This window comes from Rhineura floridana, chromosome 1 (assembly GCF_030035675.1).
Source record: "Rhineura floridana isolate rRhiFlo1 chromosome 1, rRhiFlo1.hap2, whole genome shotgun sequence".
NCBI lineage: Eukaryota > Metazoa > Chordata > Lepidosauria > Squamata > Rhineuridae > Rhineura > Rhineura floridana.
In genome coordinates, this window is record NC_084480.1 from 258,235,444 (window position 1) to 258,255,094 (window position 19,651).

The 19,651-nt window shown below is 43.2% G+C and overlaps 1 protein-coding gene across 3 annotated transcripts in view; it reads right to left on the reverse strand.

Moving 5' to 3' along the window:
• The window catches only part of RB1CC1 (RB1 inducible coiled-coil 1), a 92,782-nt gene that overhangs the window by 16,411 nt on the left and 56,720 nt on the right, over positions 1-19,651 (reverse strand). For all 3 annotated transcript variants that reach the window (XM_061598669.1, XM_061598688.1, XM_061598679.1), the window contains exons 16-20: positions 18,570-18,723; positions 17,436-17,544; positions 17,095-17,335; positions 7,586-7,637; positions 5,471-5,518 (exon numbers count right to left, since the gene is read on the reverse strand). In XM_061598669.1, the coding sequence (XP_061454653.1) occupies positions 5,471-5,518; positions 7,586-7,637; positions 17,095-17,335; positions 17,436-17,544; positions 18,570-18,723 (604 nt within the window). The remainder of the gene's footprint in view (positions 1-5,470; positions 5,519-7,585; positions 7,638-17,094; positions 17,336-17,435; positions 17,545-18,569; positions 18,724-19,651) is intronic.

A 19,651-nucleotide genomic window follows, 5' to 3' on the forward strand; every position in this document is an offset into this window, starting at 1 on the left:
AGTTGGATACAACCTGTTTACAACTGGATTAACTATCATCCCTGCTTCTATACTTATAATTAGGAACACCAATTGAAATTTAAACTTCTATAAGCATACAATGTTAAAGGATAGATTTTTTCTGTCCTAAATGCATGACAGGGTTGTTAAGGGGCAACCAATTTCTACTGTGCTATGCTCATGCTGTAGTTCTATGTGCAGTGCTCATATGGAACACAAAGCTGAATATATATGCTTTTTCGTTACCCAACACCTTTCAGTATCTTCTATGTATCTTCTATTTGTGGCATTTAGATGCAAGGTTTTCATGGTCTCAGCCACAGAAAGGACATGTTCTATTGACTCTAGGTGGAAGAGGTTTGCTTCCTATTGCATCTTACAGACACCGAGAGGGTCCTAAAATAACACAAGCTACCTAATCAATAGAAAATGGAACTTAAAACCATTGCTCTCACAGTACATCTGAAGTTTGAGCTAAGAAGAGAATGCACTTCACATATCTTCTTAATGGTGACGTAAATGAAAGGAAGTGTTTGCTGATACATCTTGGGAGTACTGTATCAAGAAAAGAAATGCAGCCATGCTCTTAGCTCCTTCTTTAGTTGTTTCAAAATCAAGTCATAGTTATAACTGCTAATGGATGGCAAAAACTGGCTTTAGGTTATGCTTGCTTACTTGTGCAATAATTAAATTACTGTTTCTCCCTGGGAAACTCCTGTGAATTACTGCCAAAAGCTGTCTAAACCAGATATCAAACTCTCATATCCTCTCTTGTAGTTTTGTTGATGTCCCAATTTAGAACAAATCAATATAAAATACAAACTTCCACATGAGGAAAAAAAGAAACATTCACTGTTATATAATTATGACAGTTTTAAACAAATTGATAAATGTACGGCTTCACTGCTAAACACCTAAAAGCAAGTTATTTAAATCAGTGAAACTTACTTTCAAGTAAAAGTAAGATTACACAGTATTTTAGAAAACCAATGAAAAATACATCCAGTAAAAGCTACCTTATTATTGCATTTCTACCTCATGAAAAAATTACTGTATCACCGATTCCTTGTTTCAAAATAATTAGAGAGATTTGATCCAGTTAAATGTTATACTGAATTACAACTAAAATGTGTCTCAGCAGTATCTGACAAAGGGATTTTGCAAAGAATCAGTTACTGACTTTTCTTCATGCCAACTTCAAATCAAAGCCAACATATAGCCACAACTCCTCCATTACGACTTCATCCTTCTATTTGTTATGTTAAATCAACTCCTAGGGAACTAGTGCTGGCAAGGTTGCACCCCCCTACATATTACTAGGATGATTGTCAAGTATTTTTTTATATATTGGATAATTCCATGAAAATGTCAACTATATATGAAAATGAAAAGTTGGCCTGCAGGTTAACATGTTCTACATCAATTTAAAGATAATTTCCCCAAGTTATATTATCTGGCAATAGTTTTTCAAAATGGCATTTTACACATGAGTAAAACAATCAGAGTAATAGCATGCAAGGCGATTCAGAATTTGGTTTTTTTTTGTATCTTCAGTTATGGACCTCTCCAAGAAAACAGACAATAGGTTAATGACCCTTTATTGTATTGATAGTTTTACTTTCTCATTTGATAAACTGAGAATAAATTTTATGTTAGGAACACAATCTGATGAGCTTAGGACAATAAAACGTATGTTGGTTGAGTGTGACATTGATCACAGAAATATACTTTTTTCCTCCTCAACAAATGAAAAGTGTGTAAGTTTCAACTTTATTCTCTTCTTTGAGTTTGTAAGCATTAAGAAAATGTGATGAGATGCTAACCGAAATGTGTTTTGCATGTAACAGTCTTGTGACCAGCATAACACCATAATGCACAACTTACATAGTATAAATGTGTTGTCATGTGTGTCATTTAAATCTCTTTTCAGGACTGTCATAATTCTTTCCATGATAAGTTAATAATTATTAGGCATGTTATTTGTACCATGCTATCAATGTAGGGCACCTTACAGAGTTTTAACAAAAAGAGATAGGTCCCTGCTCTTGACAAGCTTAAAATCTAAAAGACAAGTCAAACAAAGTCAGGGAGGGCATATGTTATCACTTTTAGAAGATAGATAATATATGTTAATATACGGGCAGAGCAATCCAACTCAGGGGTAGCTGGGGGAGGGGGGCCAGCGGAGGAACCGGCTGGAAGCTCCGTGGCATCCACTTGCCATTTGGGAACCGTCGGCCTGGCTGAATCTAGGTTCAATCTAGAGCTGGAAGGGAAGAACCAGACACCACAAACAGGCATACCAGAGAGTCAGCACTCTCCGCAGATCTCTATTAGAAGAATTTTACTGCGCTGGCCTTTTTGCCAGAGGAACTTTGGGCCGCTTCAAGACCTACGGAAGCGCTCCAAGGAGGACTTGGATGCTGTGTAAGTCCCCCCCCCCAGGCTCTATCCCACCATGCCCCGGAACACTCCATTTTCAGGACTATTGCTGGTTCTCCATCTGCTGACTGGCCATTCCCAGCAGGCCCCCACTGCCACCATGGCTCAACCAGGACAGGGGGCTTCTACTGGTGGAGCCTGGCAGTGCTGGGGGTCTGTCACATCCAATTCCTCACAGCTTGGCACAAACTCAAGTTGGATTGCTCTCTTAGTAAATAGATAATATTTTAGGTTAATCATCAGTAAGCTTCAACCTAGTGTGATTTACAAAAATGTAGAACTGATATTTCTCTATTAGACCCTCACCCAGCTACTTGAAGCATGTAAAAGTTTCTACCAGCTTCTTTTCAGATGTATCAAGGGGACAAGCCTGTCCTGATTAGCTTTCCCTAGTCATGCTGAATATGTGGGGTGAGGGTACACCAACCTTTCTAGACCAGAGGGTATATTTTAAATATTGAGTGTGCTGGGGGCACCAGTCACAAAATGGCTGTCATGGGGGTGTGGCATAACACAAAATGGCTGCCATGGAGGTTTAGCATAACACAAAATTAGAGAGTAGTCATACTGAAGCTTTTCCCATAACTGTATTCCAATACTAGAAAAGCTTTGACTTGTTTAACAGCTCTATGGCAGACAGAAATTCAAGACACAAGAATCCTGTTTTTCCCCAATGCCAGACCTAATCTTTGCAAAGTTTTCACATTTGCCTTTTGGGAAGGGGGATTCTTTAACATTCACCCACACTTATCGTGTAGTAGTATTTGCAGAAAATAATTTCTAGGCACTATCTGATCTCAGATGAACTCAGTACAGGAAAGATGCATCCTGGGTGCTAGGGAAAAAGGAAGGGCAAACTATGAAGATTCCAAGGACTAAAAAACAAAAGGCAGATGCAGGACAAATGCACTAAAAGGGAAGGCAAAATAACAGCTCTTTAGGACCCCAGGGATTCCTATTGCCTGGTGTCCAAGCAATTCAATTATCAATCAGAATTCTGACTTCACTTATCGGTTAATACTGATAGGCAGGAGCAGCCAGGCTGGCTCATTTTGCTCCATAACTTTCTAGGACGGCTACAGGCTTACTTTTAAAAAATGAATGCTCAGCTTCTGGGCTACCTGCTGAGCACAATGCCAAGGCCTTCATGGGCGCCCTGGCATTCAAGGGTGATGGGTTAGCAACCTCCAGAAGGGGTCAACTAAAGATACAAAAATTCACCTCATTTTGAGTACTGCATCCAGTTCTGGACATCACACTTTAAGAAGGATGTAGACAAAATGGAACAGGTTCAGAGGAGGGCAACAAGGATGATCAAGGGACTGGATAAAAAGCCCTATGAGGAAAAACTGAAAGAACTGGGCATGTTTAGCCTTGAGAAAGAAGACTGAGGGGAGATATAATAATACTCTTCAAGTACTTGAAAAGTTGTCACACAGAGGAGGGCCAGGATTTCTTCTCAATTATTCCAGAGTGCAGGACATGGAATAATGGGCTCAACTTGCAGGAAGCGAGATTTTGGCTGAACATCAGGAAAAACTTCCTAAAAACTGTTAGAGTGGGACGACAATGGAACCAATTACCTAGTGAGGTGGTGGGCTTTCCAACCCTGGAGGCATTCAAGAGGCAGCCGGACAGCCACGTGTCAGGTATGCTTTAAGATGGATTCCTGCACTAAGCAGGGGGTTGAACTCAATGGCCTTATAGGCCCCTTCCAACTCTACTATTCTATGATTCTATCTCGGGAGCTAAAGGTCTCTTGTCTTGCATCAGAGAAGAGTACAACCCTGAAGAAGGTTGAAGGCACGCCTTGCCCACAAATTAATTTTTCACTTAATTTAAAATAAACACCATAAATACAGGGAATAATGCCCTTACGGAAAATGTGGTTATCCTGAAAGAAAGTGCGGAAGCAGAAACAACTATTGAGGTACTGGTGTCAATTGGCAACTTTATTATTGTTGAGTTTGAGACAAAGAAATTGAAAAGAAAATTTACTAGTGAAATTTTTTGGTGAACGTTTGATGATCAATATTAAATCCTCCTTGAAAAAGAGGAGACTTCCATGACATTTGTCTTCCCTGCAAATGATGTTAAATGTTGGCTTGAAAAGAAACAAATAATTAGGGTGTTGCCACAGCCAAGTGTGAATTCCCATGGGCTTTACACCTACATGGACTTGATGCTGACCTGCTACTTGCAAATGCAAAGTAACATGACATATGCACACAGTCTTGCTTTTGCAGACATTATTTGTGGGTGTCTGCCACTGAATTTTCACATGTTACATTAGTGACAGGTCATTTACCAGAAAACCTTTTTTCTACAATTTCCTATAAACATTACTATATGTTTGACACTTGTCCATGAAACAAGTACGTCGTTGTCAATGGAATTTATTTTTTGATTCATACTTTTAGAGAACACAATCTAAGTTGCATATAAATTCTTCAGGCTGCAAAACCGTTATGTTGGTCACATCTTTTAAAAAGACAATAAAAAAGTAATATGTAAACTACCTGTTACGTACTTCATGATTTACTTTTGTAGGGAGGATCAATTCAGTTAACACGTTTAATGTTAATTGGAGTTCAAATAATAGTAGCTAGCACAACAAATATATGTAAAGAAGCTTACAAATGTTATGTTGGTTACTGTGGAATTACCCTATTTAGACATATGACTCATGAAAAATATTTTAGTTGCTTTCCCTTTTTTTGAAACCCTACATTCCTTTTTTTAAAAAAAAAAAACCACCCCGACCAAACATTTTGCTATATGTGCCCCCTCTGCTATTTTCAAAGAATTGGTCTGAATTTTTTCTCCACAGCAGTTTTCTCTCAATTACAATTACCTTTACAGCTAGATTTATCCTATCTTAAACTTCCTTTTATTATAAATAATATATATCCTTTTAAGTTACCACTCATTGCCATAAGCATCATATTCTGAGGCCTACAGAGAGCTTTGAAAATGTTTTCTAAATGCAGAACTTTAATAATCCATATAAATATATATATATACATACCAATCTTTGATTAAGCCTCTTGTTTTCCTCCTCTTTCAACTGCAATGTCTATAAAACAAGATAACACAAACCTTCTAATGTTTTATTTAAATATGGCTTTGCATGTATCACTATTACACCTTCATATGGAACTGTTTTACTCACCAGAAAGGTGCCTCAAGCACTAGCAAGGAAGACAATACCCACTTGGGGGTGTCCTGGTGCCCACTGGAAAAATATATTTTTAGTATTTTAAGACTGCAATCCTATAAATTTGGGAGCATGGCTTATTTAATGCAATGGGACTTAGCATTGTGCTGCTAGAGGCTCTTTTTTAAAGTAAGAAACTATACACGAAACTGTGCACAAACACTTATATGTATGCTCCACAGTCTACACCCTGATCTGCTGTGCCACACAGACCTTCATGGGTTTGAGAATGAGCTTCTGATGTGGCCAAGAAAAGCAGCTGTTCATAACATGTGGTATTCATTAAATTAGAAGTGAACCCTCAAATTTGGTGTTCACAGCTGAAGAGCTTTTCTTCAAAATAGTTTCATAGCTTGGAAATCCAACTTTAATTTTATGAAAGTTAGAGATTTTTATCTCAATGGCTGGCAGATCAGCTGGGTAATAGAAGGAATCCTCAGGGCAGGACACATGTCTTTTGATGCTGTTAATCTATTTGGCCCTTGATGTCTAGACTTCTAAGACCTGCCCCCCAGAGTTTATCACACCTAGGCTGGAAGCAAGGGAGGAAATCTAAAACATTCATCTCTGTAGATACCTCCTTCTCAGCTTTGATCGGAGTGAGATCCAAGCATTTCTCCTTCCTTTCTTATGGTCATATAGCTGGGTAGATGAGATGTGTATATGCACATAATTTTATATGTATATATAAAAGCCAGTCACACATCTAAAACCAGCCAATGTGAGATAAACACACAGAATACTGGCAGTTGCTCTCCTTGTTCTAAAGAAGATTTCCCAAGTCTTGTTGCCTGAGATCTTTTTAACTGGAGATGCTAGGGATTAAACCCGGGGCTTTCTGGATACAAACCATCCCTGAGCTACAGGTCTTTTCCTCGGTCACATAAGAAATGTGCATAGTTTAGAAAACCAGAGTTGCCAGAAGAGTTTCTATGTTTTTAGCTGAATGAGTTTAAAAGACTTAATATAAAAGGGTAGTTGACTTGGATGTGATAGTTCTAAGCACATAATATGAGAAAATATTTGCAGCCATCTAACTTCAGGATAACCATAGTGATGGTTATGTTAAAACTCAGTAAGATGTTTGTCAAAGGAAAGATAGGAACTCGTTTGATTTAATACATTTTCATAATCTGAGAATTAATGAGGTAATGAGGTAATGAAGTAATGTTACAGATATTGCAGGTTACACATAATGAAATAATGGGTTTGTGCCATAAACAGCAAATACAATACCAAGGGCAGGTTTGCACAAATACCAGGCTCCTGTGACCAAAAGATGTGAGCTCATCTCCTGCTGGCCCAAGAACCGTATGTCCAAACAGTGCTGCACATGCAGTTCCTGAGGCTGGATCTCAGGATCTTGTACTTGGAAGTGTGCACACAGTTACTGACAGTGGTTTGGGAACTCCCTGTGTAATGCCAAATAGAAGTTGGTAACGTCATCTTACAGCACCGAACACTTATTTGGAAGGAGTGGGGAGGTTCTGTTCTGCTCTATTCTATTCCCCAACCTTGATTCTGAATTCAGGCTCCTCACTCATTCAAAATATAAATAAGTGCTGTTAAAGCTGCTATGTATGACACTGGGAGGGACCAACCGCTTAGGAATATTAATGAATTTACTTCTTCTTCTTTGAAATAAGTATCTTCAAGCATCTTGAAAACCAGAAGTGACGCAGTAAATACGACGACATCCTGAAGCTGCAAAATTTCCCTTCCTCTAAATAACCAGTAGCAGTACCCACCAGTAAAAAGGCAATCACAATGGGCAAGAACTAGTTATGACCTTTGCTTTTGTGTTCATGTGGTCCATGCCCTTGACAGAGAACATTCTCTATGCTATTTATTTCAGTACAATAGAACATAGAGATTTCTACTCTATCCCGATGACAATAAACAGGTCCTAGGAGAAGAACTACTCACTTTTTCTAACATCATTATCCTCTGTTTTTCTTCAGACATCTGCACATTTTCACTACAAATAAAACAAAATCAGTAGTTGTTAACAAGATGTGAAGCCTTATTAAAGAAAAAATGTCAAATAGCCAGAGGGATTTAGTAGATTAGCATATCACACTAAAACGAAGACAGATAGTATTACGTTCATCTTGTCATTCTATATTATTTTTCCAATTTATCTGACTTGTACATTCCCTACTCTTAAATAGCAGATGATAATAGGAACTGGCTCATTTATCTAAGTACATTTATCATAATGCCTCGGAAAAAATGTCCAATATTCTATGACGACTTAAACCTCCTGATCAGAATAATCAACAATGATTTTCAAAGCCAATTCAGCAACCATTTGTGAGGTAAGGAGTCACTATACCAGGTGAGTTCTCTCAGGTTTCAAATGATAAAAGTAGTTCCGTGAAAACACTTCTGTGTGCGAATACAGTACAGCTACATACAGAAAAAATATTCAACTCAGGACCCACCTTGTTCATTTGTAAAGAGGGCTGCCTTGAGTTGGTGGCTTGTATTGGCATTGTGTTTCACCTTGGAGCCAAGGCGAAAGGTAAAAAATTAACAATTGCCTGTTATAGTATAGTACAGTATAGCTTTATAAAAATTTTTGGCAGAACTGCATGACATTTGCAGGCATAGTGGGAGGTATCCAATGCTACTCCTATTCAGAGTAAACTCACTGAAGTTAATAGACACAACTAACAAGTTCAATCTATGGGTCTACTCTGAGTAGGGCCTAGTTTAATACAATCCAGTAGTCACTTCCAAGGGGATGAAACTTGTCACATGTATCAACCCTTTAAAGTCTGAGATTTTTTTTAAAAAAAGGTTCAATACTTTCCCTTGTGCTTTTGTGGGCACAATTTCCAAACATGATACAAATGAAAAGGTGCCCCTAGGAAAGGTCCCTGAAAAATTTCATAAGGACAAAATGGACCATTGGTCTCACCTGAAGGGTGATTTTCATAGGAGGAACGCCATCATGCGGGTTATAGCTCCACCTATCGTCCGAAGGCAAGAATGATTCTGAAGTCAAGACTAGGGGCGCCAGGCCCCTCCCACTCCCCAGTTCATTTGCAGCGAGTCCAAAGAGAGATATCTAAAAATGCAAGAGAAAAGGCCAACGGGCCTACCAGCAAGAACATAACATAATAGCAACATTCATAATAATATGACTCTAACATAGCGAGATAACAGTAATAGCAGTCTTGACTTCTCTAGTAAAACAAAATATAATAGTGTAACTATAATATATAAAAAATCCCAAAAAATATCTAGGTATCCTCCAACTGGGAGGGTTGTGATGGCATTCCTCCTATGAAAATCACCCTGCTACTATCGTGTCAGTACTGTTTGTGCTGGCGAGACCCTCCCCTGTATGAGGATGTAGAGGCACCTCTGCGCCCTTGGTACTGACCTCTGCCAAGGAAACGTCTGTTCCAGGCTCCCCTGAAGGGACGGAAATCATAGGTTCGAAATTCGCGGCCTCGTCCCCCGGGCAGCGTTCCTCAAAAGGGCTGGGTCATGCGGTATGAGGGGAAATGCCTGAAAGGCCTGTGATCAGCGTTGACAGTGGCCAAAACAGGCTTGCAAGCATCCTTGGGGTCAACCAGCACTGCTTTTAGGGCTTCCTCACCGAAGAATAAAGATCCGGAATAAGGAGCCCTTGAAAGATTAACTCTGGCTATAGAGTCAGCTTGCCAGTGACGAAGCCAGAGGGTCCGTCGAGCGACTACCTGAGCTGCCATAGCTCATGCTCCCAGTTGGTTTGCGTCCAAGGTGGCATCAGCTACATACGCCGCTGTCTTGCGCAGTTTTATCAATGACCTCCGTAGAGATACAGGATCAGGATTAGGATCCTCTAAAAGGTCATCCAACCACATCATCGCTGCCCTGGAAAAGATGGAAGCTGATGCAGAGGCTCGCATGGAGAAGGCGGTGGCTTCATGATTCTTGCGTAAGGCAAAGTCCAACCTCCGCTCAGTGGCTTCCTTTAGATTGGACTCTCCTTCCCTCGGCAAAAGGGATCTAGATACTAGACGGGATATCGGCTCGTCTATGCCAGGAACAGCCAGTCTGCTGGTGAAGTCAGGAGCCAGCGAATAAAGTCTGTTAGCAAGGGTGTTAAAGCGACGGGTTTGACATGGATGAGACCATTTGTCGTTGGCCAGTTTAGCAATGGGATCTGGCACAGGAAGGTAGTGCTCTGCTGGTGCGGGGCATTTCAAGACCCTGGCCCCTTTAATAGCAGGAGCGGCAGCTGCCGGTTGTGTAGCTTGGAGACCAAGGGTGTTCAATACTCTGCAAGCAAGAGGCTGATAATCTGAGGCATCAAACAGGCAATAAGAAGTATCCTCCTCATGTTCCGAATGATCACTCCATTCGTCTCCATCGGCTTGTACAGCAAAGGATGCCTCCTCCCCACATGAGATGTCATCGATGCATCTGCCTCTGGTAATGTCAAAGGGATTTGGGGAGCAAGATGGATTAGCCTCATTACATACATAGTGGCCCATACTGTGCTGAGGTAAAGCGGAGACTTGTGGTGGTGACTGTGATTGAGTAAAAAACGAGAGCATGCCTTGTAGCTGGGATAGGAACTCATGAGACAGCTGCAGCCCTGTGAAGCAGATGGTTGCGCTTGTAGAGGCGTCTCAGTGGGCTGTGACGTGGGATAAGCCCTGGGCGGTAATATGGGAGGGGGCTGGCTGGTAGTTGGCTGTTCAGGAAATCCAGCAAAGTCCTTCTCCTCGGAGGAAGCAGTAGGAGAGTGAAATAGATTTGTTAACTGTTCCTGGGCTGTGCCATCAGAAGCCAGAACAGAGACATAGCGTGGGCGCTTAGTTGTGCTGTGCCTGGAAAGATGTTTAGTTTTGGCAACCGCTTTGCTGTGCTTATGCTTAGTCACCTTGGATAGTTTCGGCTTGGCTGTCTTAGTTGTCACTGGCTGTTCCGCCATCTTATATTTTCTATGGGTATCAGTACACGGCCACGATGGGGCAGAATGTACAGACCCGAACAGGCTCAGTACACGGCACACGACTGGGGCAGAATGCACTGGCTGATGGCTAGAATAATGTCAATGACAGCGTCCGACAGTCCAGCCGACCTCAAATGTCACCATTCAAAAGCCACGCTGTTAGGTTGAGCCACTTGGGGTCCTGATGACATACTGGGCCCTGGGATAGGAGGTCTGGCCTGACTGGTAGTGGCCAAGGATCCGTCACCGACATTGCAAGGAGATCCGAGAACCACGGTCGACGGGGCCAATATGGTGCTATCAGCACTAGCCGTGCCCTCTCGCGCCGTGCCTTCCGCAAGGTTCTGGCTAACAGTGCTATTGGAGGGAAGGCGTACAATAGGCCATCCGGCCACAGTATTGACAGAGCATCCACCGCTTCCACTGTCGTGTCCAGGTATCGTGTGAAGTACCTGGGAAGCTGGTAATTGCGACGGGAAGCAAACAGGTCGACTGAGAAGGGGCCGAATTGACGCTGGAGAAGATGGAAAACGGTCGGATGAAGTTTCCATTCTCCTGGAAAGACTTGCTGTCTGCTGAGCCAGTCCGCTGTCACATTCCAAATACCTCTGAGATGCTCTGCTTTCAAGGACTGTAGGTTGTGTTCCGCCCAGTCGAAGATGAGGTAAGCTAGATCCTGTAAGGCACACGACCTCGTTCCCCCTTGTCTGTTCAAATGTGATTTTGCACACGTGTTGTCGGTTCAAATAAGAACATGGTCCAAGGGGAGCAGAGATTGAAAATGGAGCACAGCAAAGGGGACCGCCTTTAGCTCCAGCCAATTGATGCTCTGAGCCAGTTCTGCTGCGGTCCAAACCCCTTGAGCAAACTGAGAGTTGCAGTGGGCTCCCCAGCCGAGGAGACTGGCATCTGTGGTGATGACAGTCCTGTGCGGTTCTCTGAACGGAGTGCCCCGGGTGAGATGTTTTACCCTCGTCCACCAGCGGAATGATAAACGCAGTTTGGGGCTCGATGGTTTGAGCTGGCAATGTCGTGTTGGAACGGCAGTAAGGCCCACTGTAGCTGACGAGTATGAGCTGGAGCCCATGGAACAATGTGAATGGTGGACACCAACATTCCTAGAGCCCTGGCTAGAAGCATGACGTCTGCGGATGTTTTGTGCATCAGGGATCTTGCGATGTCTGTGATGGTGGTTATGCGGTCTGGAGACAGGAACACCGCCTGCTCTCTATGTTTCTGACTGTTGCCAAGACAGGCTTTCGAGTGTCCTTAGGGTCAACAAGCACTGCCTTTAGTGCTTCCTCGCCGAAAAGTAAAGATCCAGCATAAGGTGCCCGTGATAGTTTAACTCTGGCAGTATAGTCAGCCTGCCAGTGACGAAGCCAGAGTGTCCGTTGGGCCACAACCTGAGCCACCATGGAGCGTGCGCCTAGCTGATTCGCGTCCAAGGTGGCGTCGGCCACGAAAGCAGCTGTTTTGCGCAATTTTATTAACGATCTTCGCAGAGAAACAGGGTCTGGATTGGGATCCTCGATGAGGTCGTCCAACCACATCATCGTTGCCCTGGTAAAAATAGAGGCTGATGTAGATGCCCGCATAGAAAAGGCGGTAGCCTCATGAGACTTGCGTAAGGCGAAGTCCAGTCTCCGCTCAGTGGCATCCTTTAAATGAGATTCTCCTTCCCATGGCAAGAGAGATCTGGAAACTAAACTGGAAATTGGCTCGTCTATGCCAGGGACGGCCAGCTTGGTAGTAAAGTCCGGGGCCAAAGGATAAAGTCTGTCCGCAATGTTATTAAAACGGCGTGCTTGTAAGGGGTGAGACCATTCATCCTTGGCCAGTTTAGCGATGGGGTCTGGCACAGGTAGATAGTGTTCTGCTGGAGCAGCGGATTTCAAGACCCTGGCCCCTTTTAAAGTGGGAGTAGCATCTGGAGTTGGGGTGGATTGAAGGCCTAGGGTGTTCAACACTCTGCGCGCAAGAGGCTGGTAGTCTGAGGAATCGAAGAGGTGATAGGATGTATCCTGCTCATGTTCCGAATGGTCACTGCAGACGTCTCCTTCAGCTTGCAGCGGAAATGCGGAATCTTCCGCACCAGAGACGTCATCAGCAAACCTGCCCCTGGCAATGTCAAACGGATTTGGAGAACATGAAGGGTTCGTCTCACTGTGAGCAAGTTGGTCCCCACTGTGTGGAGGTATAGCGGGAACTTGTGATGGTGACTGTCTCTGAGCGAAAAACGACAGCATGCCCTGAAGTTGAGTAATGAACTCCTGGGACAGCTGCAGTCCTGGAGATGTAGCCCGTTGCTCTTGGATAGGCGGAAGTGCAGACGGCCCCACAGGTTGTGAAATAGAGTAAGCCCCAGGTTGGGTGACCGTTGGATGCTCAGAAAAGCCAGGGAAGTCCTCCTCATCAGAGGACACAGCAGGAGACTGAAAGAGGGTAGTTAACGGTGCATTGGTTGAACCCTCTGGATCTGGAGCAGAGACATAGCGAGGTCGCTTGGGTGTGCTGTGGCTGGCAAGATGTTTTGTTTTGGCAACCGCTTTAACATGCTTATATCTGACCGCCTTGGGTGTTTTAGGCTTGGTCGTCTGGTTTGCCTCTGGCTGTTGTTTCGGCTTGGGTGCCTGGGTTGTCTCTGGCTGTTCTGCCATCATATATTTTAAGGGTAGCAGTGCACGGCACACGACTGGGGCAGAATGCACAGACCCGAACAGGCTCAGTACACGGCACACGACTGGGGCAGAATGCACTGGCTGATGGCTAAGTACACTGCCACGATGGGGCAGAATGTACACTATGAACAGGCTTAGTACACGGCCACAGATGGGATGGAGCAGAATGTACAGTCCAAACAGCTTTGTAAGGTTGCCTGGGTTGTCTCTGGCTGTTCTGCCATCATATATTTATTAAGAGTAGCAGTACACTGCCACGATGGGGCAGAATGCACTGTTCCACCATCTTATATTTTCTATGGGTATCAGTACACTGCCACGATGGGGCAGAATGTACAGACCCGAACAGGCTCAGTACACGGCACACGACTGGGGCAGAATGCACTGGCTGATGGCTAAGTACACTGCCACGATGGGGCAGAATGTACACTATGAACAGTCTTAGTACACGACCAGAAAGCACGTCCAGACATCTTGGCACAGTATCCGTAGGTGTGGTACAGTATGGAGCAGAATGTAATATTTGCACAGCTTTGCACAGTATCAACAGCTCTGGTACACGGCCACGGATGGGGCAGAATGTACAGTTCAAACAGCTTTGCGTGGTATCAATAGCCTTGGTACACAGCCACGGGTCGGGCAGAACGTACAGTTCAAACAGCTTTGTATAGTATCAACAGCCTTGGTACACGGCCATGGATGGATGGGGCAGAATGTACAGTTCAAACAGCCTTATATAGTATCAACAGCCTGGTACACGGCCACGGATGGGGCAGAATGTACAGTTCAAACAGCTTGGTATAGTATCAACAGCCTTGGTACATGGCCACGGATGGGGCAGAAAGTACAGTTGAAACAGCCTGGTATATTATCAACAGCCTTGGTACACGGCCACGGATGGGGCAGAATGTACAATTCAAACAGCCTGGTATAGTATCAACAGCCTTGGTACACGGCCACGGATGGGGCAGAATGTACAGTCCAGACACGATTTATTGGATATGAACACCTTGCACACTAGGTATCAGTTGCAGCAATAACAGGCTTTGTACAGGTCCAGCAGCTTTTGTATATAACCAACAGCCTTTGTACATGGCCACGGATGGGGCAGAATGTACAGAGCAAACAGTTTTGGTATAGTATCAACAGCTTCAAGCAGTTGCAGTATTCAAATAGTCGCAAGAGGCAGCAGCAGTAGCAAAGAGAAAGCTATGTAAATCACGCTGTAGGGCTGCCAGAAAGCCTTGGCTCTGCAAACTACAGCCCGTGTAATTGAGACCCCCCTTTTTGGCACTGTAACTGACTAGACAGAAAGAGACAAATAAAATGGCGGCCGCAAAAAACGGCGGGAAAATTGGCCAATCAGAGAAGCTTGGGGTGATAAAGAAGCAATGGTGGTCACAGGAACGCACCAGCAAGCACAAAACAGTCTCAAACCAAAACTCTGGGACCGCTGGGCTGGGAGAGCACGATTGGGCTCAGCAAACGAGGGAAAGAATGAGCCGCAGCCGCGGGCTCTAAAGGCAGTTGCGGTAGGCTTAAGATGCCGCAGACGAGCCGGGGGAGGCGGAGCAACCCCACCAGATAGGGGCTCTGACACAGAGCCACAGCTGCAGGCTCTGGAGCTGCCGCGAGAATAGGTGGCAAGGGGGGGAGAAAAAGGATAGAGGCAGCGGGGACAGAGAGCTGCAGCCGCAAGCTCTAGTTAATTGTAGTTCGCCTGCTAAAGGAGGGAGAGCCGCAGCCGCAGTCTCCCCGAACGTCCGTGAGACACGGAGCCTAGGCTCTGGGGCCGCCTCAAAAAGTTGCCGCGGCAGTAACCAAAGACAAAAGGAGCCGCAGCCGCAGGCTCCTTGTAAGTGCCAGCCAAAAAAGGCACGAAATATGTGGCGGAGCGGACCAGGAAGCTGCAGCCGCAAGCTCCTGAGTAGAAACTACGCCCGCCGCCTGAGGGAAAAGGGAGCCGCAGCCGCGGTCTCCCTAAGAGCCGTTAGGCTGGTGACGGGGGAAAAAACGAGGGCAAGGGAGAACCCCCCCAACAAAATTCCCCAGAACAAATTACATATAGCCAAAACAGTTGAGATAGGAGAGGGGAAAAGGAAGGTACAGGAGTACACACACAAACCTCCCACCCGTCACACAAACACAGAGAAAACTTATCAGAAGCTACGCTAGCAAGAATTTCAAACTTGTTCGGTACAAAGGCAAGAATGAACTGGAGAGTGGGAGGGGCCTGACGCCCCTAGTCTTGACTTCAAAAACATTCTTGCCTTCGGATGATAGGTGGAGTCACTACCCGCAGTGATGGCATACCTCCTATGGAAAATACCCGCTAAGGGGGAGAGGGGAGAGCCGCAGCCGCAGGCTCCTGGAGGGGGTATGGAGGCACCGTCTCGGAGAAAAAAGCTGCGGCCGAGTCGAGCCGTAGCAGCAGGCTCCGGGGAGGCGGCAATCAGAAAAAGGAACGAAAAAAGGCGGCGGAGCAGAACAGGAAGCTGCAGCCGCAAGCTCCTGAGTTAAAACTGCGTCCGCCGCTCGAGAAAGAGCCGCAGCCGCGGTCTCTCTGAAGCAACGTGAGGCTAGGGATCGGGGAAAAAACACCCGGGAAGGGAAAGCCCCCCAAGGAATTTCCCCCCAAATAATAAGACAAACAGGGATACAAATGACGACAAGACAGAGGGAAGGAAACAACGTGAAATACACACTAAAGAACCTCCACACCCTGTCACACAAATACACAAAACTTATCTAGTCACTAGCTATATATCTTGCACGGACAAAGGCAAGAATGAACTGGGGAGTGGGAGGGGCCTGGCGCCCCTAGTCTTGACTTCAGAAACATTCTTGCCTTAGGACAATAGGTGGAGCTATAACCCGCATGATGACATTCCTCCTATGGAAAATGCACAGGTCTGAGAGTTATGAATTAAAAAAACCCTATTTGAAGCATTTAAAAAATAATTATTGTTTTCTGCTCAAATTTGCACCAAAGTCACAGAAATACAATAGCTGATTAGGATATAAATGGATGGGTACCCCCTACCCAGTTGTAAAATAAGCACTGTGACTGGAAAAAAAGGAAGTCCTAATAATCTCACTGGAAGCTAAAGCAGTCAGTCATAAAACCACATACCCCTCTCTGCCTAGTCTTTTCTATTTATGAAGAGCTTGGAGATGTAAAAAGTATCAAACTGGACCCAAAACATAAATACAAACTCTCTTGAGAACCCAAGCTTGTGCCAATGTTCTGAAAGCTGCCCAATTCACCTCAGATCTGAGTTGCTTCAGACTAGGCCACTTCATCTCTCATCTGAGTTGTTTCGCATTCTGGGGAGCCCTGAGGAGGATATTCATTATGGACTTACGCCTTGTCCAAACTGAATACACAATCCTATCACGTTATCATGCCTGTAAATCTACTAGAAAACATAACTTTCACATCACAATGTGACATCACATTGTGTGGACGAACAGTGATGAGGGGAACATCTCTATATCACTATAGTATTGTCAAAATTAGTGTCATTTCGTACTGGCCTAACTTGAGGAATTAAAGATGGGAAAAATCATGCATTGCTAGCAAATCAAAAATTGATCTTGTGACAGTTTGACAAGGTCTCTGACAGATAACTAAAAGATAAAATAGAAATGGCTGGAGTTTTGCAAGAGTCCCTAACAGAGGGACAGAGATAAAGAGTGCTCACAGAAAAAAATACAACATTTCAAATAAGAAAGTGTTTTTACACCCAAGTGCATGCTAACATTTAGATATATATTTATTTCAAAACTTGTGTACTAACTTTACAGCCATCATGCTCGTTTCCAGTGTGGAATCCATTTTTCCTTCATCTGTTGTATCTGAAGTTAAGTGCTCAGTTTCTGCTGTAAAATCAGCTGCACAAGCTCCAGAAGGTTCTGAAGTAGGAGGTAAATAGGCTGATGGAACAAAATTACTACTTCTCAACTTATTAACTTCTTCTTCAAGTTTCTTCTTCTCTTCAAGTAAACAAGCTCGGTCTTCAGAAAGGGTTTCAATCAGATCTGAGCAAGAGGCAGTCAGCAATTAATATTTAACATTCTGATATGCTTCATAACAATTAATTGGATTCAAACTACAAAACGTCTGACATCTCATGCTTACCCTTATCCCTTTCTTGCTGTTGTATTATTGTTTTTAATTTGTCACTAAGATCATTTATTATGTTTTCTTTTTTCATTTTCTCTCTCGTTAGAACAGTGTTAAAAGTAGTCTGAAAAGACAGAGTTGGCGTTATTTTAGGGAATACAATGTATAAATACATGACAGGGAGAAAATACATAGGCATCATCACTTTTCAATCCTTGAGTAGGCTAAAATAGACCAGCTTCAGATTCCTCCCTCACCTGTCATCTATCAGCAGCCATTCTATCAGGGTACAGGAGAGGGAGAGAGATGGGACTGAAAGACAAGAAACTTTTGGCTCCTCTTCTTCAAACTTTCCATTCCAGTGGGTCACAACAAGAACTAATGCCTGAGTTTGCCTTTCTTCTCCTTCCTCCCAGTCCTTTCTCTTTTTTGTGCTGTATCTCCTAAAAACTGTGAGCCTGCAGGGACTGTTTTATTGCTGATATTTGTAAATCACTCCATGAGTCTTTTTTGACTTAAGAACCAGATAAAATACCTGTTAAAAATAATAGCTATTGAATTATTTACTTTTAGCAGAAGCCTAGAATGCATCCAATCTGGATGTTCTCCAAGCTGCCATATTACTGATATTTTGCACCTCATGATACTGCATTAGTCAGTGTTCTTAAGCCCTCTGAAATCAACGGTATAAAGACATGATTCTGAAATCACATTCCTTTAACTGTGTCTCAGTTATGTGAGAGGTGAATTAGATGAAAGTTCACCAGGTGCAAGCATTCATTATGTCAGAAAGGTGAGATACAAATCTGACTCATGGATCTGGTGGACCTACTTTAGGAGCACCACACATTTCAAATGCTACTCAAACACAGATTGTATAAGAGCACGTATTGGTTGACAGTGCCCATGAAGCCAGTATGAATTACCTAACAAAACCTGAAAGCCAGCATGTACCACCTAACAAGCTTGAAAAACTAGGCAATAATTCCTTCACAACTGAAGACATAAGGATACCATCAAAAGATCCAGGAATTTTGAAGAATGTCTACCTGCTACATAGGCTTTGAAAAACAAAGCAGCTCCCAGTTATTTTAGACCACCCTGCCAACAAGCATATTTAATCTGAAATCATGAAAGAGCCTAGTCTACCTGCTGTTCTGCAGTGAGTGATGTTCGAATATTTTGCATTTCCTCATTTTTTCTTTTCTCATGTTCTTCAAGCTGCTCCAAAAATTTCACTTTTTCTTCCTGAAGTTTTTCTTTAAGTTCTGCAACTAAGCTTGATGCAGATGATTCAGCCCAACTTGAAAAAGAAAAACATCACAAATATAAATGGTTATCCAATGTGGCTCAAAAAACAAACAAAAAGGTGAAACCTTCAAACTTCAATTCCATTTCATCTGGTGTTTACAGAACTAAGAAATACAAGGTTCTGACTACTTATAAACTATAAACTGTGTTAACAGGGAAAAAATCTGATAAAGGTATGAAAAACCCTTTTAAAAAAGAAGCAGAATTCCTAGCACACAGAAAGAATGTTCTCTCTCTTTCTTTTGGCTTGGCTGAAGAATGTTCAGATACTGTGCAAGCAGTCTGGGTATTTGTAGTAAGAAAGAGGGGCAACTAATATAGCACTTAAAAACTAAACTAAACCCTGAAGTTATAGGGGAAGTAATAATAAGTGGAGCATCACTCTAAACCTATACTATAATATGAAGAGATTACATGGATGGCATACACTAATACATCAAAGCCCTTTGTGGCTCTAAAGTTATAGAAACTCAATTTATTCTGTGTGTCTCCTACAACAACAGCAGGCAGGGGAGCCTTGGGTGAATCAGGTACAACACCAAGACACTACATACAAGTTGTCACATGGTGATCCTGACAGGCAACATAGGGGGCACAGTGTTTTCATAGGGAGATGGGAAACGCTTGATGTAAGGATGCCCTTCAGATTTTGCCTCTCTTGAACATTCCCTGAGCATTTATTTTTCACATGTGGTAACAGCTCAATTATTCTACTTATGAGGTGAAACTACATGTTAAAAGCAAGCCACTTCCACTTATTACAAATGTTTACATTTCCTTTGGTAACATTAAAACCTTGTTACAAAAACATTGTTCAGAAGCAGTTTAGTCCTGCATGTTATTACACACTTCCCATGCAATGTAATCAATTTCAAGAAAATTACATTTAGAATTTAAATACGACATTAGCATTAAGCATA